Source organism: Trachypithecus francoisi, unplaced genomic scaffold (genome assembly GCF_009764315.1).
Source record: "Trachypithecus francoisi isolate TF-2019V2 unplaced genomic scaffold, Tfra_2.0 Lachesis_group11, whole genome shotgun sequence".
In the NCBI taxonomy this organism is placed as follows: domain Eukaryota; kingdom Metazoa; phylum Chordata; class Mammalia; order Primates; family Cercopithecidae; genus Trachypithecus; species Trachypithecus francoisi.
In genome coordinates this window covers 119,266,770-119,290,824 of record NW_022681456.1, presented here as the reverse complement: position 1 = coordinate 119,290,824, position 24,055 = coordinate 119,266,770, and the positions used below count along the sequence as shown (strand labels likewise).

General features: G+C 44.1%; 1 protein-coding gene across 2 annotated transcripts; it reads right to left on the bottom strand.

Annotated features, from left to right (window-relative positions):
• Window positions 1–1,109: 1,109 nt before the first annotated feature.
• Window positions 1,110–23,552, bottom strand: MANSC1 (MANSC domain containing 1). Of its 2 annotated transcripts, XM_033222836.1 has the most exons (5): window positions 23,053–23,552; window positions 20,134–20,191; window positions 16,444–16,766; window positions 11,267–11,407; window positions 1,110–2,804 (listed from the first exon to the last, which is right to left on the bottom strand). In XM_033222836.1, the coding sequence occupies exons 3-5, from the start codon at window positions 16,664–16,666 to the stop codon at window positions 1,873–1,875; spliced, it is 1,296 nt and encodes a 431-aa protein (XP_033078727.1). In that variant the 5' UTR covers window positions 16,667–16,766; window positions 20,134–20,191; window positions 23,053–23,552; the 3' UTR covers window positions 1,110–1,872. The 2 variants fall into 2 exon arrangements, with proteins under 2 accessions (XP_033078727.1, XP_033078726.1); XM_033222835.1 differs by lacking the exon at window positions 20,134–20,191.
• Window positions 23,553–24,055: the final 503 nt, after the last annotated feature.

The following is a 24,055-nucleotide window of genomic DNA, read 5'->3' as shown; positions in this document are numbered from 1 at the left end:
AGGTGGACAGAGAACTCCAAGAGAGCCAGGAAAATACCTTTATAAACCACCACAGAAAGCCTTATTTCCACTTACTAAATCCATTAATAAAGAGAGGAGACATTTTAAAATTCCAAGGCACTAGGTTACTAATCTGATTCTGGCCTAGATGCGGATATTCAATAAATACTTGTTAAATTAAATTGACTCAAGGTTTTATTTATTCAACCTACTTAAAGCTTATGTAAACCCTTTGGAGATTTGTGTCAAGCTGTTAAGTTGGAAAATGTAAGAAAAGTATTATTTAATGTACTTTAATGTACACTCTTAATGTACTTTATGAGCTTAGTGTAAACCAGGGAAATGGGGGAGGGGTCCCAGGAGAGCAGAGGTGGAGGAGATGAGGAGGAAGGAAGAGGTGAGGGGGAAGAGGTGAGGAGGAAGGAGAAGAAAAGCCTTTTCTATCATTTCCTGCATTTGTCTTAATTGCTGTACTTACTGACCAGCTACTGCCCTCTAGTGCTCACTGTATTAAGTTCGCATCTGAATTCCATTTTTATCTGTAAAAACCCTGGTAACACTTGGAAGGGACCAAATGTCCCGTTTTACAGATAACCGTATTGAAGTCCAGAGAAAAGAGGTGTCAAACTGACCCAGGGACTTCTGGACTCTTTGTTACCTCATCTGTAACTTGTCTGGAAAACTTTATTAAAAGCCTTTCTCAGAAATTTTAATTGGTAACCAGTAAAAATTGCAGCATCAATCTTAGTGCTGGTTATTATTTCCAATATTGTTCTAAATTAAGCTTAAACCGACTGCTGGTCAATTTAGGTAAGGATATAAAATAATATTGGTACATTTTTAACTTAGTACAAGTTTAGACAATGTCTATAATACTTCTTTAAAAAGTTAACTAGAACAGATCCCAAGTGGATTTGGCCATTTATCAGAACTGACTTACCACTGTCTCCACGTGGGCTAACATTCTGCTAGAATTCTCCCAAGCGACTTTGCTCACTGATGGGGAAAAGGGGGTTTGTCATTTTAACGTGGAACACATATTTTCATCACATAATCATTTTGCTAGTGGAAATAAATGGAAAATTATCCAGCTGGACATGCTACTTACAAGAACATTACTGACTAACAAAAGATTTAGTCAAATATTTAATTGGAAGGAACTACATCTGGAATAAGTTTTATTGGAATTCATATAAAAAGAAAAGCAAATCCATTAGAAATTGATATAAACAGTTGATTTTATCTGGAACCAAGAATGTGAATTAATTGGAACCTAGATGTCCTAACCTGTTTCTTTGCATAAAAGCCAATCAAATTTTTAGGTAGAGCTTTGTTTTCGGCGAATATTTTAAAAACAGATGACCCAAAATCACCTGATTTGGTTCCCACTTCACTCCTCCTCAAAAACCAAACATAAAGCAGAAGGGGGCTGGGTGTGGTGACTCACGCCTGTAATCCCAGCACTTTGGGAGGCCGAGGGAGGCAGATCACTAGGTCAGGAGTTTGAGATCAGCCTGGCCAACATGGTGAAACCCCATCTCTATTAGAAACACAAAAAGTAGCCGGGCATGGTGGCACATGCCTGTAATCCCAGGTACTTAGGAGGCTGAGGCAGGAGAATCGCTTGAACCCAGGAGATGGAGGCCGCAGTGAGCTGAGATCGTGCCACTGCACTCCAGCCTGGGCAACAGAGCAAGACTCCATCTCAGATAAAAAACAAAAACAAAAACCAAAAAACAAAAAAGGAAAGCAGAAGGGGGCATTTTCCTGTCTTCAAAATACAACCTCCTGCTAAGACCAGCAAGTCAGCAGAAACTCACTGCATTTAGGCTTCTGGTTACTAAATGAATTAAGAGACACTGAGTTCCATCCTTAGATGTCCACATAGATCCCATTGATCAAATAATCCAGTCTTGAGTAACGTTTCCTGCGGAGTGATTCCGAGAGGATTCTGCCCAAGAGGACGAGGCCTATTACCAGGAACAGGACACCAAAGAGCAGGGATCCGATAAGAAGCCACTTTTCAAATGGAAGGCCATACTGATTTTCTGGAACATTGCCCTGGGAGGAACGACCTGGACTGGCCTCCCTACTTTCCCAGGAAGCAGTTTTATTCGTAGCGGAAGACTCCACATTTGACATAGAAAGTGCAGTAGGGTTATACACATTCCCTGTGTTCAAAGTTAGGTTGGAGATTTCTGTAAATGGTATCGTTTCTAGGCTGCCTTTCAAGTCCGTAGGTGCCTGAAAGGTGGTACTCAGAACTGCTGTTGTAGCCGTTGCTTGGAGTGTAGCCACAGCCCGTGTAAAAACTGTAGAAATGAGGGTCGTGGGAGGCTGAGAAGTGACAGTGGTTACAGGGGGAGATGTGGTGGCCAGCTGTGGCTGGGAAGTCCCAGAAGGTGCCACTGAAGCATTGGTGGGTAGACGGGTGGCGGGCTTTGGAGTAGACAAGGTGGTATGTGGAGAGGCAACTGCCACTGTAGCTGGGAACACACTCACATTTTCAGGCAGCAGATGAGCTATTTCTTGATCAGAGGAAATCTGTGAACTCTGAGAATGGCCTTTTTCTTTATAAACAAGGAGCTGGGCACTTGCTTTGTCCATATTAAATAGTTTCTCCAAGTGATCTGAGGATCCAAACTTCTGAGAAAGTGTCTCTCTCCATGAGATATCGGTGGGCTTTGAATAACCTGTGTGATCACGGGCTAGAGGAGTGACTGCTTGTGAAAACTGGCCAGGTAAGAGAGAGTCTTCCTGGGGGAACTCTTGGCTTGGCAAATTTCTGGTCAAAGATGGAAAATCTGAAAATATATGGAAAATAAGAGGAGTGCTTATATAACTCCATGCTAAGGTAGGTTAAAAAATATAGACATATCAGCTTGTTCAAAAGATCCCCAAACCGGTTGGGCATGGTGGCTCACACCTATAATCCCAGCACTTTGGGAGGCTAAGGCAGGAGGATGGATTGAGGCCAGGAGTTCAAGACCAGCCTGGACAACATAGGGAGATCCTATCTCTTAAACAAATCTCCAAACCGTTGATACTCGACATTTCATCGAAATGTGTGCAAAATGGAAAAACACAAATTGCTAGATGAGAATCTGATAACGCCGCCTCTCTACCAGATGCTGTGGTTTATTTCTAGCATGATAGGACAGAAGATAAGAGAAATGTGTGGAGGAGGACCAGGCAAATTAAGGAAAAGGTGGGAGTTGCACAGCAGAGAAGTCGGAGGGGCTCAGCAGGGCAGCAAGAGGCTTAGGAAGATGGAGAGGGTTCTTCGTCTTCCTAAGGGGCCAAGGCCAGGGAAAAAAGTGGGCTGGAGGGTGACCTGAGCAGGAAAGGTTGGCAGGGAGAATGCGGGGGAAGGTGTGGGCTTCTGCAGGACATACCAACTAAGACTGAGATGACAATTGCGAAGCAAGTAATCATCAGGAGAGATTGCAGTGGGGGCACGGGGCAGGCAAGAAAGGGATGTGGAAGCCGTGGGAAACGAGGCGATAGAGCAGGAGAGAGGGAGCAGAATCCCTGTTAGGTGTCTCTGACAGGCAGGAGGAGGAGGGCCAGGCAGGGTCTGGTCTCCCCTCTGAGCACCGAGGCCACAGCAGCAGCAGAACAATGACAACAAAAACCAGAGACGTATCGTTCCAGCACTGTGCTCCGAGGACTGAGGCTATCTGGGAGATTTCACTCGGACTCTCAAAGATTGGAATTTTGGAGCCAATGTCGTAGGTCATGAGGACGATGGGACCAATATTTGAAATCATGATGACCACACTGTAGACACAGAGAGCAGAAATCCATACAGTCCTGATGCCTGCTGGGGAGAAACCAGCCCCAGATCCTGCTCCTGCTACAGGAAGCTCAGAATTGTGCCCCTGATCACACACCCCACTGATCACAGCTCAAAGTGGAAAGGGCTGTTCAAGCAATCCAGTGCAGGGAATGGCCAGGTGAACTGCTGTGTGTCAGTGCCGCTAGGCTAATCATCTCACGTACATCAGAACTGCAGAAAACACAAGGAAAGAAGCAGAGGAATGTCTTGGCATCTCTCAGTCCACTCACTCCTGCTCTCTTTTCCTTTTCCTTCCTCAACTCACCTCCATGCCAGCTTCCAAACTGGTCCTCAGGCTCCTCTTTCCTACAAACGGATCCAGAGGCAGCTTCGGATTCATGCCGTCTTGTGACTACTCTCTAAGCCTTACTCCTCTGAGAGGTTCTTTGCACTGTCACTTATTCATCCATCTAGAACAGGGCTCAGCAAACTACGGCCTGATGGACAAATCTGGCCTGCCATCTGTCGTTGTATGACTTGCAAGCTAAGAATGGTTTTCACATTTTTTAAAAATTTTTATTTGTTTTGAGACAGAGTCTCACTCTGTCGCCCAGGCTGGAGTGCAGTGGTATGATCTCGACTCACTGCAACCTCTGCCTCACAGATTCAAGCGATCTCCTGCCTCAGCCTCCTGAGTAGCTGGGATTACAGGCGCACACCACACCTGGGTTGTATTTTTAGTAGCGATGGGGTTTCACCATGTTGGCCAGGTTGGTCTCGAATTCCTGACCTCAGGTGATCCATTTGCTTCAGTCTCCCAAAGTGCTGGGATTACAGGGGTGAGCCACCATGCCTGGCCAGTTTATACATTTCTTTTAATGGCTGAAAAGTAATCAAAAGAATATTGTGTGACACAGGAAAAGTATACGAAATTCAAATTTCTGTATTTCTTTTTTTTTTTTTTTGTTTTTTGTTTTTTGTTTTTTTTTGAGGCGGAGTCTCGCTCTGTCGCCCGGACTGGAGTGCAGTGGCCAGATCTCAGCTCACTGCAAGCTCCGCCTCCTGGGTTTCCGCCATTCTCCTGCCTCAGCTCCCAAGTAGCTGGGACTACAGGCGCCCGCCACCTCGCCCGGCTAGTTTTTGTATTTTTAGTAGAGACGGGGTTTCACCGTATTAGCCAGGATGGTCTCGATCTCCTGACCTCGTGATCCGCCCGTCTCGGCCTCCCAAAGTGCTGGGATTACAGGCTTGAGCCACCGCGCCCGGCCAAATTTCTGTATTTCAAAACCTAAAGTACTGGTGTGAAAAGTCTAAAATACTATTTGGTCCTTGGCGGAAAAAGTTGGTGGACATCTGCTCTAGGATATAGTATTCTACTCTAAAATAGAATTTAGGTCAAATGATACTTCATATATTTGAAAATATATACATATATATTTGAGACAGGGTCTTGCTCTGTCACCCAGACTGGAGTGCAGTAGCACCAACACAGCTCACTGCGGCCTCAACCTCCTGGGTTCAAGTGATCCTCCCACCTCAGCCTCTTGAGCAGCTGGGACCACAGTGCCATGCCACCATGCCCAGCTAATTTTTGTAATTTTTGTAGAGACAGAGTTTTGCCACGTTGCCCCTAGGCTGGTCTTGAACTCCTGGAATCAAGCAATCCACCCACCTCGGCCTCCCAAAGTCCTGGAATTACAGGTGTGAGCCATCATGCTTGGCCTATAATTCATTTTAAAGTTAAAAAAGAAAAAGACTGTTTAAGTAAACACTCTGTGATGTGTGTGAAATCAGAACTTAAATATGGCCATTGACAAGAATGGCCAAAACAGCTGTTTTCTTTCTCAAGCATGCAAGCTCATAAATAAAGCAAAGCTAGGGCCAGTCCCACTTCTTGATAAGATTCCTCTGTTGGCAGAGGTCCTAGAACCACACAGGGATCCTCCACACCTGCTCCATTCGCCTCACCCACTCATGTTTGCCATTGGGGCATGGCGCTTCCTCTCAGTCACGCAGAGATGAGCCACAAAGGGAGCTGCAGAGCAGCTCTGCACCCTTAACGCCTCTTTGGAGTTTTATTTTCAAACGACTTCACTGAGTTGAAAAATGAGAGACTATTACTTGGACCCCAGCTGAGCAAACAGACTCCCAACTTATTCTATGTCTGAATGATCCTATTCTTCCAGTCCTTGGCAAAAATGACATGCCATGAAGCTGCCAACAGCAACAATAAACGATTAAATACCAAACTGCAATGGCTTTAGAGAAGGAACAGAATCCACTGGTATCTTTCAAACTCTTGGTCTGTAAATATTAGTCAATGGGATATAGGAAATAGAGGCTGGGCATGGTGGCTCATGCCTGTAATCCCAGCACTTTGAGAGGCTGAGGCGGGATGATTGCTTGAGGCCAGGAGTTTGAGACCAGCCTGAGACCCCCATTGCTACAAAAATTTTTTAAAAATTAGCCTGGCATGGTGGTGCATTATCTGTAGTCCCAACTACTCGGGAGGCTGAATGGAGAGGACTGCTTGAGCTCAGGAGGTGGAGGCTGCAGTGAGCCATGATCACGCCACTGCACTGCAGCCTGGGCAACAGAATGAGACACTACTTCAAAAAAAAAAAGAGAAAAGAAAAGAAAAAGAAATAGAGTTCTTCAGAAACAAACCACCAAACAGATAATCTGTATTTAATTTCACTCCAGGCAGGAGGCAGATAATTCATTTTTAATGGGGTAATATGAATTCATCAACATGGACAGATTCATAAACAGAATTACAAACACAACTTGCACACATCCTGAAGATATAAACAGTCCTTTGAATACTACGTCCGGGGTTGGTGCCACGTTGCCCCTAGATGTCCATCAACCTGCTCAGGGGCTGGCAACGCCCCCTGGTGGCCACCACAAGAACCGTTTAATTCTAATTTCACTTCATTACCTTCACACTCACCCTAAGAAGATTTATGCACATGCAAAGTTCCCTTTTTTCCCATTTCCATTGGCAAGGATCTTCATCCCATACATGCTCTTTTACATGTGCATTACAAAAGCAGCAACACTCCAGAAGTATTAGAAAACAAATTCAGCTGTAATTTCTATCATCATATCCTAACAACAATTTATTTACACAACACTCTGCTTCGTGCTCCTGTTTGAGAGGATGTTTGACACATGAGGTTTCCCTGGCACATGAACAAAACTCAGACACAGCCTCAGCTAGGGGGCAAAGCAGCGTCAACATGCACGCACCTCATACTTAATGCAGTCAAGAAGAGAACCCTAGATTCCACTCCACCTAGATTCCATTCCACCACCCTAAAACTACTCAAGTTTCCCCCAATGCAGCAAATGGGGTCACCATTCATCTGGCTCCTCAAGGCAAAAACTAGGACTTGGCTTTGACGGTTCTTTTGTTCTGACCCCCCCAGACCCATACCACCAGCAGGTCCTGTTAGCTCTACTTCGGACAGCCCACATGTCCATCTCTCCGTCTCGCCGGCCACTCCCTGTTTCTTCACCCAGATCTCACCTGTGCCTCCTAACCAGTCTTTCCATTTCCACTTTGCTGCTGCGTCACTGTCCATTCCCAAGAGGGCATCTATGGTGAGCTTTGAGAAATCACCTTTTTTTTTTCTTTTTTCCCTGAGACGGAATCTTGCTCTGTCGCCCAGGCTGCAGTGCAGTGGTGCAATCTCGGCACACTGCAACCTGTGCCCCCTGGGTTCAAGCAATTCTCCTGCCTCAGCCTCCTGAGTAGCTGGGATTACAGGCACATGCCAGCATACCCGGCTAATTTTTGTATTTTTATTAGAGATGGGGTGGGTTTCACCATGTTGGCCAGGCTGATCTCGAATTCCTAACCTCGTGATCCGCCCGCCTCAGCCTCTCAAAGTGCTGGGATTACAGATGTGAGTCAGGAGGTCAGGAGTTCGAGACCAACCTGGCCAACACGGTGAGATCATCTCTACTAAAAATACAAAAAAAAAAGTCAGGCGTGGTGATGCTTGCCTGTAACCAGCTACTTGGGAGGCTGAGGCAGGAGAATCACTTGAACCTGGGAGGCAGAGGTGGTATTGAACCGACATTGTACCACTGAACTCCGGCCTGGGCGAAAGAGTGAGACTCCATCTCAAAAAAATAAAAATTAAACTCCCAACAGTTTCCCACCACACACCTAAAAACTCCTGGCCAGGCACAGAAGCTCATGCCTATAATCCCAGCACTTTGAGAGGCCAAGGTTGGGGGATTACCTGATGTCAGGAGTATGAGACCAGCCTGGCCAATGTGGTGATACCCTGTCTCTACTAAAAATACAAAAATTAGCCGGGAGTGGTGGCGTACGTCCCTCCTAAGGTGGAGGTTGCAGTGAGCTGAGATCGCACCACTGCCCTCCACCCTGGGCAACAGAGTGAGACTCTGTCTCAAAAACAACAACAAACAAAAAACCTCCCTCTTATGACTTACAAAATGTTATGTGATCTGGCCCTCCCTGCCGTTCTACATATCACTCTCTACATATTTCACAATGAGTCAACCAGCTGGGATTGGAGTGTTGGTTTTTCAAACAGTCCAAACCATTCTGCCTGAGGACCTTGGACTTGGAAGGTCTTCCCCTGATCTCACATCTGGCTCCTCGCTGTTCAGATCTCAGTTCAGGGGTTACATCTTTACTTACCGATTGACTATTCTACCGTCCTGTCTCAATTCTCTGCATAGCACTTGTGACTATATTTTTCTTGATTATTTATTTATTTATTATTATTATTATTTTGAGACGGAGTCTCGCTCTGTCGCCCAGGCTGGAGTGCAGTGGCGCGATCTCGGCTCACTGCAAGCTCCGCCTCTCGGGTTCACGCCATTCTCCTGCCTCAGCCTCCCGAGTAGCTGGGACTACAGGCGCCCGCCACCAAGCTGGGCTATTTTTTTTTTTTTTTTTTGAGACGGAGTCTCACTCTGTCGCCCGGGCTGGAGTGCAGTGGCCGGATCTCAGCTCCCTGCAAGCTCTGCCTCCCGGGTTCACGCCATTCTCCTGCCTCAGCCTCCCGAGTAGCTGGGACTACAGGCGCCCGCCACCTCACCCGGCTAGTTTTTTGTATTTTTTAGTAGAGACGGGGTTTCACAGTGTTAGCCAGGATGGTCTCGATCTCCTGACCTCGTGATCCGCCCGTCTTGGCCTCCCAAAGTGCTGGGATTCCAGACATGAGCCACCGCGCCCAGCCGATTATTTATTTATTATGGTTATTGTCTCTCTCCCCTAAAATGTAAGTTCGAGAAGGGAGAACCTTATTTTCCTATTTTTTTTTAGAGACAGAGTCTCACTCTGTTACCCAGGCTAGACTGTAGTGGCACGAACACGGCTCACTGCAGCTTTGACCTCCTGGGCTCAAGGAATTCTCCTACCTTGGCCTCCTAAGTAGCTGGGACTATAAGATCACACCACCATGCCTGGCTAATTTTTTAAATTTTTTGTGGAGACGAGGTCTCACCATGTTGCCCAGGCTGGTCTCGAACTCCTGGGCTTAAGTGATCCTCCCACTTCCCAGAATGCTGGAATTACAGGCATGAGCTAACACACTTGGCCAGAACCTTGTTTTTCATGTTAAGTATTGTTTCCTTAGGGCATAGAAAGTACTTGGCACATAGAAGATGCTAAATAATATTTGTTATTTGTTGAATACATGAACAAGTAGAATGTTAAAAATCAAGAGTATGATGATAACTTTCTAAAACTTAAATAAAAGAAAAATTGAGGCCGGGTGCAGTGGCTCATGCCTTTAATCCCACCACTTTGGGAGGCCAAGGAGGGTGGATCACCTGAGGTCAGGAGTTGAGACCAGCCTGGTCAACATGATGAAACCCCGTCTCCACTAAAAATACAAAAAAAATTAGCTGGGCATGATAGTGGGTGTCTGTAACCCCAGCTACTTGCGAGGCTGAGGCATGAGAATTGCTTGAACATGGGAGGAGGTGGTTGCAGTGAGCTGAGATAGCGCCACTGCACTCCAGCCTGGACGACAGAGTGAGACTCTGTTTCAAAAAACAACAATAACGCTCACACCTGTAATCCCAGCACTTTGGGAGGCCGAGGTGGGTGGATCACAAGATCAGGAGATCGAAACCATCCTGGCTAACACGGTGAAACCCCATCTCTACTAAAAATACAAAAACAAAATTAGCCGGGTGTGGTGGCGGGTGCCTGTAGTCCCAGTTACTCGAGAGACTGAGGCAGAGCTTGCGGTGAGCCGAGATGGCGCCACTGCACTCCAGCCTGGGCCACAGAGCAAGACTTTGTCTCGAAAAAAAAAAACAAAACAAACAACAAAAACCCCCACTAAATTCTGTAATTCTGATTTTATGCAAATACTGTCTATGAAGGGTCCACAGAATTACCTAAGCAGCATTATATTTGTTTTCACCTTTTTTATATGGATAATCTCAAAAAAAAGAAAAATTGATATTGAAACTATTTCTTTTTTTTTTTTTTTTTTTTTTTTTGAGACGGAGTCTCTCTCTGTCACCCAGGCTGGAGTGCAGTGGCCGGCTCTCAGCTCACTGCAAGCTCCGCCTCCCGGGTTCACGCCATTCTCCTGCCTCAGCCTCCCGAGTAGCTGGGACTACAGGCGCCCGCCTCGTCGCCCGGCTAGTTTTTTGTATTTTTTTAGTAGAGACGGGGTTTCACCGTATTAGCCAGGATAGTCTCGATCTCCTGACCTCATGATCCGCCCGTCTCGGCCTCCCAAAGTGCTGGGATTACAGGCTTGAGCCACCGCGCCCGGCCTATTGAAACTATTTCAACTTGAAAAATTAACAAGCCAAAGTCTCAGCAAAACAAACATATCCCAGTAATTATATTAATCTTTTTGCTATTCATTTTCCATTCTGAATTAATATGTAAGTTCCATGAACATGGAGACTGTACTTCTAGTGCTTTGCAGAGAATCTGGCACATGGTAAATGTTTAATAAATATTTCTTGAATGAATTTCCTTTCAGGTCTGAACAAAATCCAGTGAGTTTGATTTCAGATGAGATTGGCTGCCTTCAGGGTGATATGGCCATAAACAAGTTTGATTTCAGATAATGTGATTATAATGGGAACTTAATAACAAATATACTAGAACTTTCTATATTAACACGAGTCTTCACCCTTTCAAAACAGTCACCCTGGAGATCTGTATACTTATTCCAGTGTTGCAGACCTTGTTTTAAAGACGTGCTTCAGAAATGTTTCATAAAAGGTATGTATGCCTTTTATCTCATAAAGGTAAAAACAGAAACAAACCAGAACAAATACTACCACGCCTTTCATTGGAAATCAAATTTTGGTTTGATAAATTGAATTTCCAATCATGAGATTTTCTGTTATGTCTCAGTATTTGTGACCCTTTCTGGTAGTTTTATTTAGACTCTTGTAGAAAATATTTCACATAAACCACAGTCTTAAGTTATTCCAATCACAAAAGAAAAAGTATACTGCTTTTATTACCTCTAATTATCCTGTAACTCCTAAGTCCTTTTGCTGGTTTCAGTGGACAGGCTTCCTCATTGGGACAGAAAAATAGGTAGCAGTTCGGTCGTCTGGCTATTTTTCGAGTGTCGAAGATCATCAAGTTACATGCTTTGTCCCCTGCAATGAAAGGTTTCATAAGCATGATTTTGAAATGAGATTTTCTAAAGAGTAGGGCAAGCAGGAAAAACTTCACTTATTATGGAGTCCAACACAAACACCTTTGTTCATTTTGTTCACTTGTTTGCTGACTGCTGAATCATTTCCTTTTCCTTAGTTTAGTCGCTTAAGGCAATTTTAAAAGACATTGGGTTTAGCTTTTTCTTTTCATAAGATGGCACCGAAGGCGAAGAAGGAAGCTCCTGTCCCTCCTAAAGTCCAAGTCAAAGCAAAGTCTTTAAAGGCCAAGAAGGCAGGGTTGAAAGGTGTCCACAACCACACACACACACCCCTGCATGTCACTCACCTCACCTCCAGCAGCCCAAGACACTGTGGCTCCAGAGGTAGCCCAAATATCCTGGGAAGAGTGCTCCCACAAGCTTGACCACTCTGCCATCATCAAGCCCTGACTACTGATGTGTTATGAAGACAGAAGATAACCACACACTGGTGTTCACTGTGGATGCCAGGGCCAGCATTCTAGCACCAAACATCTGACACTCATGTGGCCGAGGTCACACCCTGAGTAGGCCTGATGGAGAGAAGGAGGCATGTGGTCCGCTGGCCCCTGTCCACAATGCTTTACATGTTGCTTACAAAACTGGGATTTATTTTTATTTGTATTTTTATTTTGGGATAACGTCTCGCTCTGTCACTCAGGCTGAAGTGCAAGTGCAGTGGCACGATGTCAGCTCACTGCAACCTCCACCTCCCAGGTTCAAGAGATCCTCCCACCTCAGTCTCCCGAGTAACTGGGACCACAGATGCAAGCCACTACACCCGGATTTTTTTTTTTATTTTTTGTAGAGATAGAGTCTCTCTATATTGCACAGGCTAGTCTTGAACTCCTGGGCTCAAGCTGTTTGCCCTTGTTGGCCTCCCCAAGTGCTGGGATTACAGGTGTAAGCCACCGCACCTGGCCTTGGATTCTGAAAGCATCTCAGATGTCTAATAAAGCCATGAATGGAGTCAGTAAATTATTATAGCTATCATGGCTCCTTCCACACAGGATCCGAGTAGTATATGGAACACAATCTATCCTTTAATTTTTATCTGTACCATTCTTTGTGTTTTTCTTCCAATTTCCCCTCTCTCCTTGTCATGTTTGCTTTTCTATGATCCTTTCTTCCTCACTTTTCACTCTTAACTATAATTTCTGGTCCCTCCCCTCCCCTCCCCTCCCCTCCCCTTCCCGTCAGGGTCTTGCTCTGTCATCCAAGCTGCAACTGCAGCTTGGAACAATCACGGAACACTTCAGCCTTGACCTCCTGGCCTCAAACAATCCTCCCACCTCAGCCTCCCCAGTAGCTGGGACTACAAGTGTGCACCACCATGCCTGGCTAATTTTTTGCTTTTTGTAGAGACGGGGTCTCACTACATTGCCTAGGCTGATCCTGAACTCCTGGGTTCAAGCAGTCCATCCCCCTCAACCTCCCAAAGTACTGGGATTACAGGCATGAGCTACTGCACCTAGCCGCTGGCTTCTTTTTCTGTTCCTCTTGTGTCAACAGAAATCAAACTCTCGATTTATCACGGCCTAGATTTGATTTTGTCCTCCATTTGGTACAGTCTCACACCTTTGGGAGGTCAGCATATCCCTAGTCAGGTTAAAGATTAAGAGGCACATAGGCTAACTGTTAAAAACACATGCTCTGTCGACCATCATCACCACTGGTGCTAGTCAGGTAATGGTGAGAGATCGACTCCAACTCCCCAGATGGGAAGGAAGATTTAGTTAGCCTCTGCCGGAGTTTTATCATGTCATATCCCCATTACTCAGAATATAACAGGAGTACTCCTGCCTTTTCTTTCTCAACAATGTGTTACCAGAAATACCTTTCTTTTTAGCACTTAGGTAAAGGGGAGGGTCCATAAGCCTCAAAATTGTATGCAAGATATTGAGCCCGTCGCGTTATGTGTATTTTTCTAGAGTATCATCAAGTTAGCATAGTGACTTTTGAACCTCAGTGGTTAAACCATTTCTCAATAAGTGAGGAAAATGTTTGAGATCCATTAACTGAGGTCCCAAGTACTTCTGCTTGTGGCAAAGCAGTAATAGGACTTCGGCTTATAGAATAAAACAGCAAACCCTCATTTGTTAGAACTGAGGAGAAATGCAGGGCTTTGCTGATGCCTGTAAATACCCACACTTACAGTATTCAGTCCTGCTTGCAGGTGATCTTTCTATTTCACACACATGTTGATGTCAACTTTTAACGAAAAACTCGAAATTTAAATTAAACCTCTGTCATTTCCATAAATTACTTGCATAAAGTGTTCCAAAACACACTGCTCAATGAGACCATCGAAGGAATTTTTCCTCCTGACACCAAGTATACGGTGTCTTCTCCACACCATTTTGCAGCAATAACCACATATCCTACTATTCAGTTCAGTTCTGACACCAACTATCCAGAGTTGGCATCAGACTCCATGGATTATGGGCTCAGTATCACAAGACTGCCCTCACTTCAGAAGCCAGTAGAAAGTATCAGGTCTCTAGGTCAACCACACTTCTGTCTGACTTGGCTACTACTAATTCAGGGATTTCCTGATCCTACCCCCTCAGATTTGCAATGGGACTCTGAGGTGGGTGGATCGCAATGTCAGGAGATCGAGACTATCCTGGCTAACACGGTGAAACCCCGTCTCTACCAAAAAATACAAAAAAGTAGCTGAGCCTGGCTTTGGGCGCCTGTAGTCCCAGCTACTCGGGAGGCTGAGGCAGGGGAATGGCGTGAACCCGGGAAGCGCAGCTTGCAGTGAGCGGAGATCGTGCCACTGCACTCCAGCCTGGCCGACGGAGGGAGACTCCGTCTCAAAAAAAAAAAAAAAAAAAAGAACTAAGGAAAATGTTGTATTTACTATTATGGTTTATTTTTTATTTTTATTTTTTGAGACGGAGTCTCGCTCTGTCGCCCAGGCTGGAGTGCAGTGGCCGGATCTCAGCTCACTGCAAGCTCCACCTCCCAGGTTCACGCCATTCTCCTGCCTCAGCCTCCCGAGTAGCTGGGACTACAGGCACCTGCCACCTCGCCTGGCTAGCTTTTTGTATTTTTTAGTAGAGACGGGGTTTCACTGTGTTAGCCAGGATGGTCTCGATCTCCTGATCTCGTGATCCGCCTGTCTCGGCCTCCCAAAGTGCTGGGATTACAGGCTTGAGCCACCGCGCCCGGCCACTATTATGGTTTATAATAAAGGATACAAATGAACAGCCAAAAGAGGCTCCTAGAGTCCCAAGTACAGGAGACTTTGTTCCTGGGGAATTGGGGTGCATAATTCTCTTGACACTGGGATGTGTTCACTAACTTGGATGATCCCCCATCATCTAGGGGTTTTTATGATGGTTTCATTCCGCAAGCATGACCTGATGAAGTCATGGGCCACTGTGACTGAACTCAATCTCCGGCCCCTCCACCAAGGTGAAGCCTCACTAGCCCAAACTCAAGTATAGTTGAAAGGGGTTGGTTATGAATAACCAAAGACATGCTCCCATCACTTGGGAAATTCCAAGGTCTTTAGGAGTTCTGTGCCAGGAACTGGAGACAAAGATCAAACATGCATCTTTTGAGACAAGGCCTTGCTCTGTCACCCAGGCTGGAGGGCAGTGGTTCAATCAAAGCTCACTGCAGGCTGGGTGCGGTGGCTCACACATGTAATCCCAGCACTTTGGGAGGCCAAGGTGGGAGGATCATTTGAGGTCAGGAGTTCAAGACCAGCCTGACCAACATAGTGAAACCACGTCTCTACTGAAAATAGTAAAAATTAGCTGGGCGTGTTGGTGAACACCTGTAATCTCAGCTACTCGGGAGGCTGACGCAGTAGAATCACTGGAACCTGGGAGGCGGAGATTGCAGTGAGCCGAGATTGCGCCACTGCACTCCAGCCTGGGCAACAGAGTGAAACTTCATCACAAACAAACAAACAAAAAAGTTCACTGTAGCCTCAACCCCCTGGGCTCAAGTGATCCTCCCACCTCAGCCTCCCAGTAGCTGGGACTACATGCATGCACCACCATGCCTGGCTAATTTTTTACTTTTTAACAGAGAACAGGGTCTTGCTGTGTTCCCCAGGCTGGTCTCAAACTCCTGGGCTCAAGCAATCCTCCTGCCTTGGCCTCTCAAAGTTCTGGGATTACAGGAATGAGTCACCATGTCCAGCCATTCACTAGCTTTTCGAGTCTCCTTGATAGCAAGGCTTTGTCCATCTTATTCAGTGTTTTCTCTCTAGCAACTAGTAAAGTGTTAAGTACTCAATAAATTTAGTTTTTTTCATTTAGAGAACTCAGACAGGGTCATAAGTAAAATTGAAAAAAGACCACTGTTTTACTAAGATACACAATATACTTCTCTTTTCAGTTCCAAGATTTAAATCCTAAAATGTGCAAAGGCCTGGTTCAAACCTATGGGTCTCAGTTTCCTCTGGTGTCATGAAAAGGGGTCAGACTAAATGATTCCCCATTCCATTAGAGTTCTAGAAGCTGCAGTCACCTAGTAGTCAGTGTTTTTTTTTTTTTTTTTTGACTTATCCTATGCCATCAGCTCCAAGGAAGGAGACAAAGTGGAGGTTTTATGCTTCCAACTTAAAGATCAAATGCTGATTTTCCCATGAATTCTATTTTTTCTCTCAACTCCTTTTCTCTGTTAACATTTTCTTTGTAATATCACACTGTATTCCAATACTCCATGCTGATGGCAGCTAACCATTTCAATAGGATTTTTGTTTTCAATATTCTAGATACTGGTTGGGATATAACACCAGTGATTCTCAATCTCTTGTGTACCCAGTCACCTGACGGATATATACATACATTCATTGATAACTTTGACTCAGCTTAGGGGATAGAAGGGCACACTTGTAGAAAATTCTCCAGTGTTTTTGTCACTTACATTCATACCCTGTTGAGAATCACTGGTATAAGTTATTCAGCCACATCACCCAGCTACTGAAGCCACAAAACATATGGAACAAAGGATTGCCAAGAAACCACTTTTTACCTGATATGATTTTTGTTGAACAGCAAGAATTAATGCAGTCTTCTTGAGTTGAAGTATATATGGGCTCATTGCCTCTGATTCCCTTAGAAAGAGATGACTGGATGTCAATGACAACATCTTCTAGACTCTTGTTGAGGCAATTCTGACTAGCAGACAGCCTCAGTGTCAGGAAGCAAATTATTACCAAAGTGTAGGTCAAGCTCCCTTTTCCCCTGAAGAACATTTTAAATTTCAGTTTAGTTTTGGTCTTCAAAGGTCAAGGATAATCCTCCCACTGGTCTTAGTTTGCTTTAAGAAGGTTGCACAGATGATGAAATTTCTCTCTAGAACAAAAATGGAAAATCATCAATGAGTTTTGTTTCTTTAACAAACAAGGAAGAAACATTTCATTTCCTTAAACTCAATGAAAAGGATCCACATACAATTTAGAGAAGAAAAGAAACAAGTACTTTTTGTTTCACTTTTAGTAAATTTAAGACAACTTTTCGTTAAACATTTGGCAAATAACTAATAAGCATAAACAAACATACTACCTCATCAATGCTTAAAGGCTGACACTGCTTATGAAGGAACAGGTATAGACAGTAGGCCTGCCTCGGAATTCTACAATCCTTCCCTCTTCTAACTCAGAGCAGAGAGGGCACACAGTTCTAGTCATTGATGAAGCAGTAGTAATAGGTTTAAGCATATTTCCTTTCTCAGTAATAACAATCAGCATTTTAAAATCATCTACTAGGGGCTAGGCATGGTAGCTCATGCCTGTAATCCCAGCACTTTGGAAGGCTGAGGTGGGTGGATTGCTTGAGCTCAGGAGTTCGAAACCAGCCTGGGCAACATGGTGAAACCCCATCTCTACTAAAAATACAAAAAGTTAGCTGGGTATGGTGGTGCACGCCTGTGGTTCCAGCAACTTGGGAGGGTGAGGTGGGAGGATCGCTGGAGCCCAGGAAATTGAGGCTGCAGTGAGCCGTGATTACACCACTGCACTCCAGCCTGGGTGACAAAGCAAGACCGTGTCTCAAAAAAAACTTAATAAAAATAGGTGATAGTATACTAAGTGGTAGACATTATGCTAAGGAATTTACTACTCTTTTGAATTGTTACTCTTTATTTAAGTTTATTACCATCTTTAATCTTTATACCAACTGTAATGGCTAATACTGAGTATCAACTTGATTGGATTGAAGGATACAAAGTATCGATCCTGAGTGTGTCTGTGAGCATGTTGTCAAAGGAGATTAACATTTGAGTCAGTGGGCTGGGAAAGGCAGACCCATCCTTAATCTGGATGTGTACAACCAAATCCACTGCCAGTGCAGCTAGAATATAAGCAGGCAGAAAAATGTGAAAAAGAGAGACTGGCCTAGCTTCCCAGGCTATATCTTTTTTTCTTTTTTTTGAGATGGAGTCTCGCTATCGCCAGGCAGGAGTGCAGTGGCGCGATCTCGGCTCACTGCAACTTCCGCCTCCCAGTTCAAGTGATTCTCCTGCCTTAGCCTCTCGAGTAGCTGGAACTACAGGTGCATGCCACCACGTCCAGCTAATTTTTTTGTATTTTTAGTACAGACGGGGTTTCACTGTGTTGGCCAGGATGGTCTTGTTCTCCTGACCATGATCCGCCTGCCTCAGCCTCCAAAAGTCCTGGGATTACAGGCGTGAGCCACCACACCCGGCCCCAGCCTGTATCTTTCTCCTGAGCTGGATGCTTCCTGCCTTCAAACATCAGACTCCCAGTTCTTCAGTTTTGAAACTCCTTGCTCCTCAGCCTGCAGATGGCCTATTGTGGGACCCTGTGATTGTGTGATTTAATACTTAATAAACTCCCATATATATGTGTGTGTGTGTGTGTGTGTATACAGCTCTTCCATTAGTTCTGTCCTTCTAGAGAACCCTAATACAACAACCTTGCAAAAAAGCTATTATTGGCTGGGTGCAGTGGCTCCCACCTGTAATCCCAGCACTTTGGGAGGTCGAGTCGCGCGGGTGGATCACCTTAGGTCAGGAGTTCGAGACCAGTCTGGCCAATGTGGTGAAACCCCATTTCTACTAAAATTACAAAAATTAGCTGGGTGTGGTAGCGGGTAACTGTAATCCCAGCTACTCAGGAGGCTGAAGCGGAGGTTGCAGTGAGCCACGATCACGCCACTGCAGTCCAGCCTGGGTGACAACAGCAAAATTCCGTCTCAAAAAAAAAAAAAAAGCTATTATTTTCCTCATTTTATAATGAGGAAACTGAGACAGTCTTTTCTATTGCTGCTTCTCCTTAAGAAGTATCAAACCAGAGTTAGATAACTCTAATAATCAAATTCTAGAAATTAGCCAGTCAGCAGGAGGAATACTCTGGCTCAGTTAAAGGAAAGTTTAGGGGTAGATTTTCTTTTTGACAGCCTTAAAAATACAAAAGTCACACTATGTATAATGCCAACTCTATTGAGATGCTGGTTCTTTTAGGAAAAATAAATGTTAAACTGGCAAGACAATATAATAAATTATCCTTACCTATCAACCTCCACATTTGCAGAATACAAATTGTTTGCTGAATGATAGCTTAGAGGAGAATTACTACTTCTTTAACCTTTGTTTATTAACCCCTTTGATAGTCTGAGGAAGCTTTTGCAAGACGTATTTAAAAATGCATAAAATGAAATATGTAGGATTCCAAAAGAAGCCAGTTATATTGAAAGAATGTCCCTACAAAATCCTGGTGAAAGAAATCAAAAAGGAGCTAATAAATAGAGACATATTTATTACATGTTCATGGATAAGAAGACTTTATTAAGATATCAGTGCTTCCCAACTTGAGTTACACATTAAACACAGTCTTATTCAAAAGCCCAAAGTTATTTTTTGGATATCAACCAACTGATTTTAAAATTTACATGGAAATGCAGAACAGTTCAGAACACTAGAACAGTCCAGAACACTAAGGAACAAAGTTGGAAGACCGATACTACCTGACTTCAACACTTACTGTAAAGCTACAGTAATCAAAAAAGTATGGTATTAGAAAAAGAACAGACAAATAGATCAATGGAATGGAATAGTAAACCCAGAAATAGACCCTCACAAAGACAGTCAACTGATCTTTGACAAAGGAGCAAAGGGGATTCAATGGAGAAAGGACAGTCTTTTCCAAAAATGGTATTGGAACAACTGGATATCCATTAGCAAAAATGAATAAATAAATAAATCTAGCCACATACTTTGCACCTTTTGCAAAATTTAGCTCTAAACGGATCACAGACCTAAATGTAAAATATAAAACTATAAAATTTCTAGAAACTAACAGAAGAAAATCCTTGTGACCTTAGGTTAGGTGATGAGTTTTTAAATACAATACCAAAAGCACACTCTATGAAAGAAAAAAATGATGTTGGAATTCATTAAAATTAAAAACTTCTGCTCTACAAAAGATACTGTTAAAGAGAATGAAAAGATAAACCACAGACTTGGAGGAAATATTTGAGTTTTTTTGTTTGTTTTTTGAGGAAATATTTGTGAAATGCATATCTGATAAAGCAGTAGTCCATAGCCTTTCTGGCACCAGGGACCAGTTTCATGGAAGACAATTTTTCCATGGACGGGATTGTAGGGGGTATGGTTCAGGATCATTCAAGTGCATTGTATTTATTCTGCACTTTATTTCTATTATCACATTATAATATATAATGAAATAATTATACAACTCACCATAATGTAGAATCAGTGGGAGCCCTGAGCTTGTCTTCCCGCAACTAGACGGTACCATCTGGGGGTGATGGGAGACAGTGACAGATCATCAGGGATTAGATCCTCATAAAGAGTGTGCAGCCTAGATCCCTCACACGCGCAGTTCACAATAGGGTTTGTGCTCCGAAGAGAATCTAAGGCCATCACTGATCTGACAGAGGGCGGAGCTCAGGCAGTAATGCAAGCAATGGGGAGTGGCCGTAAATATAGATGAAGCTTTGCTCTCTGGCCCACTGTTCACCTCCTGCTGTGTGGCCCATTTCCTAATAGGTACTGGTCTGTGGCCCAGGTGTTGGGGAACCCTGTGATAAAGGACTGGTATCCAAAATATACAAAGAACTCAAGTCAGCAATAAGAAAACAAACTCAACGGACAAAAGATCTGAGCAGACACCTTACCAAGGAAGATATACAGATGACAAATAAGCATATGAAAAGATATCTAACATCATATGTCATTAAGGGATTGTAAATTCAAACAAGATACCACTACCCACCTATGAGAATGGCTAAAATCCAAAAAATTGGACAACACCAAATACAAGGACATAGAGCAACAGAAATTCTTGCCTGGGCGCGGTGGCTCACACCTGTAACCCCAGCATTTTGGGAGGCCAAGGTGGGCGGATCACTTGAGGTCAGGAGTTCGCAATCAGCCTGACGAACATGATGAAACCCTGTCTCTACTAAAAAAAAATACAAAAATTATCCAGGTGTGGTGGCAGGTGCCTTTAATCCCAGCTACTTGGGAGGCTGAGGCAGAAGAATCACTTGAACCCAGGACATGGGGGTTGCAGTGAGCCGAGATCGTGCCACTGCACTGCAGCCTGGGCAACAGAGTGAGACCCTATCTCAAAAAAAAAAAAAAAAAGGAAGAAAGAAAGAAATTCTCATTCATTGCTGTTGGGGAATGCAAAACGGTACAGCCACTTTGGGAGAAGTTTGGCAGTTTCTTACCAAGCTAAATGCAGCCTTACCGAACAATTCAACAATTGTCCTCCCATGTATTCACTCAAATGAACTGAAAACTTATGTCCACACAAAAATCTGCACTAGAATATTTATAGTAGCTTTATTCATAACTGCCAAAAACTAAAAGCAACCAAGATGCCCGTCAACAGATGAATAAACAAAATGAGATATATCCATACATTGGAATATTATTCAGTAATAAAAATAAATGAACTATTAAGCCACAGAAAGACATGGAGGAATCTTAACTGCATATTCCTAAGTCAAAGAAGCCAGTGTGAAGAGCTATGAATCTAACTATATGACATTCTAAAAAAGGCAAACTACAGCGGCAGTAAGAAGGTCAGTGGTCACCAGGAGAACAGGAGTGGGAGGATGAATCAGTGGAGTGCAAGGGATATTTGGGGCATTGAAACTATTCTGTATGCTATTGTAATGGAGGATACATGTTATTGAACATCTGTCAAAACCCATAGAAATGTAAAACACACAGAGTGAACATTATGTGAACTATGGACTTTTAGTTTTAAAAAATGGTAAAACCAAAAAAAAAAAAAAAAACCAGAAACAAACCAGTATATGGTAACAAAACACAAGTCTAATATCTTTCTTGCTGTTTGTCAAAATTCTGTATACAGTAAAATAGTAACATTTATTGCTTCTAAAATGCCAGTTTCTATGCTAAGCACTTGATACATATCACGTTATTTAATCTTTACAGATCCTATGATTATCCTCATTTCAGTTAAAACTTATAAAAAGTTGTGGGACATAATATGTGCTTCTTTATTAACCTATTAAGTAACAAGTGGTCATCTAATAACTGCCATAATTTTGACGTGGTATTAAGTATAAATAATATTTTGAAATATGTGCAACAAGTCATGTGATATAAAAATATCAGCAATATTTACAGGAGCAAACCATAGCTACTGCTAATCTTACTACTGTGGCTTTTGCCTACATTCCACTTCAGAAGTCAGTGAAATAATAAATTTTTCCACCCAAGTTCACAGACATCCTGAATTCTATCCATGGATACCTTATCATGGACTCCCAGGTTAATAATTCTGGCCAAGGTACTTAATACGCTGTCATATTTTTGCAAGCCTCTAGGGAATCAAGAGAAAACCAGACCAATACTTTATTTTGAATGGATTCTAAGGTAGCCTCTTTTCAAGCGTTTGCAAAGAAACCTGAACTATGTAAGGAGATGGGGCAGGAGTTGTTTTCCGTATGCTGCATTGAGAGAAGTGTTTAAGAGTTTTATATCATTAAAGAGAATACCTCAGCAGTATTAGGTTAATGACGTTTTCTAATCCATTATTATTTAGGCTTAAAAGGCCTGAAGTCGAGTTGAATCTTGTTGAAAGACGGGGGAAAAGGATACAGGCGGGTGAGAGAGGATGCCCCTGAGTTTTAACGCCTGCATACAAGAGTCGCTAAAACTTACTCGCACATAACTAGTTCAAATATTGGAAATCATCTTACAGCACACTATAATTTACCAAGATGCTTATAACTGTATACACACACACACTCTACAGAGAATTAGACAATTAGCAGTTTCAATAATGAATACAATACTACAAGAAAACAGGGAACATTTTCTCTTCCTTTGAGGAAATGCATGTTGCCTACTGAGCTATTCTTCTGCCTCTCCTTCTGATGTCAACGCAGAGCCAGAGCCATTTATGGCAGGTGCCTTGAGCGCGCCTAGAGATCGCCTTTGGAATACTGCAGCGACTCAAGGATCCTGCTCAGCCCTTATCGGCCCCAGCTGGTCCTTCGGATGCTCGGGTGTGGGTGAAGGAGCCTCGGCCCCTGGAAAGGAGGGGACCAACTCTCTCCGCAGGTGGCGACGTCGCCTGTGGCCGGTCGGGGGTGGGTATTGGGGAGACCCCTTTACCTGGAGGCGAGAGGGCCCCGGGGCCCCTGCTGCCCTCCGGGTGCGAGGACAGCTCTGTCGCGCCTGCGGGACGGACCGGCGAATCCGCGCGGGGGTCTCGGCGAGGACCGCAGGGGATGCTCCGCAGCTCCCGCACCGGCCTGGCGGGTTTTGTGGTTAGCAAGTTCCTGCTTCCGTCGCAGCGACGGAAAGTTTACCGCGGGGGAAGGGCACGTTCCTGCCCTGCAACCCGGAGCTGCTTCCGGGCAACATTAGCGCGTCCCTCCCCGCGGAGGCTCCAGGCTCCCTGCCCCAGCGCTGAGCTCCATAGGGAGGTAGCGCCCCCCAGCCCCGCGCTCCCCGCCAGCTCAGCCACACCGCTGAACCCCGGCTGGGCGCGCTGCGAGGAGTGCGTGCCTCCCTGCTGGTGGCCCGAGGGTCTGCAGGTGAGCCTTGCCTCGCGGAGGCCGGAGCCCGCGCAAACTAAAATAATTGCACGTGGGGAAAACGTCAAACAGTACAAAAATATACACAGTGACAAGTCTACCCCTCACCCCCGTGCCCCAGTCTCCTAGTCTCCCTCTGCAGAGGCAACCACTGACGGCAGTTTTTTGATGTTCAAGAGCTTACGGTGCATCCTATTGGCATAGTTCTGAGAATCCTCTTTGCATAATTGGAGGATGGAATCCTCAATTAAAGATGGCAATTCTTGAGTTAAATATTATGTTCAACACATACTTCAGCGAAGGTATTTGGCTTTCTGCAGGATTTATTGTTTGTAGATAGGATAATGTGAAAATGCTGGTGTCTGTAACATATATTAAAACTGTATCCCTAACACTTAGCATAGTGCCTGGTACACAACAGGCACTCAGTAAATATTTAACTAAAATATTTTTGTTGACTGAATGAATGGAAAACAACTGCATAGGGCATAGGTTGTGGAAGTTTCTAAATTACTGCTGGCCCCATCCCCACCTCCATAAACACACAAATGCAACATTACTAAACCATTGACACTTAG

Excerpts from the sequence above, each read along its gene's own strand:
- MANSC1 (XM_033222836.1), bottom strand. The coding sequence starts at position 16,666 with ATGTTCTTCAGGGGAAAAGGGAGCTTGACCTACACTTTGGTAATAATT. Across the intron at positions 11,408-16,443 it reads TTCAACAAAAATCATATCAG|GGGACAAAGCATGTAACTTG; the intron begins GTAAAAAGTGGT and ends CTTTCATTGCAG. Across the intron at positions 2,805-11,266 it reads GAGTTACAGGATAATTAGAG|ATTTTCCATCTTTGACCAGA; the intron begins GTAATAAAAGCA and ends ATATATTTTCAG.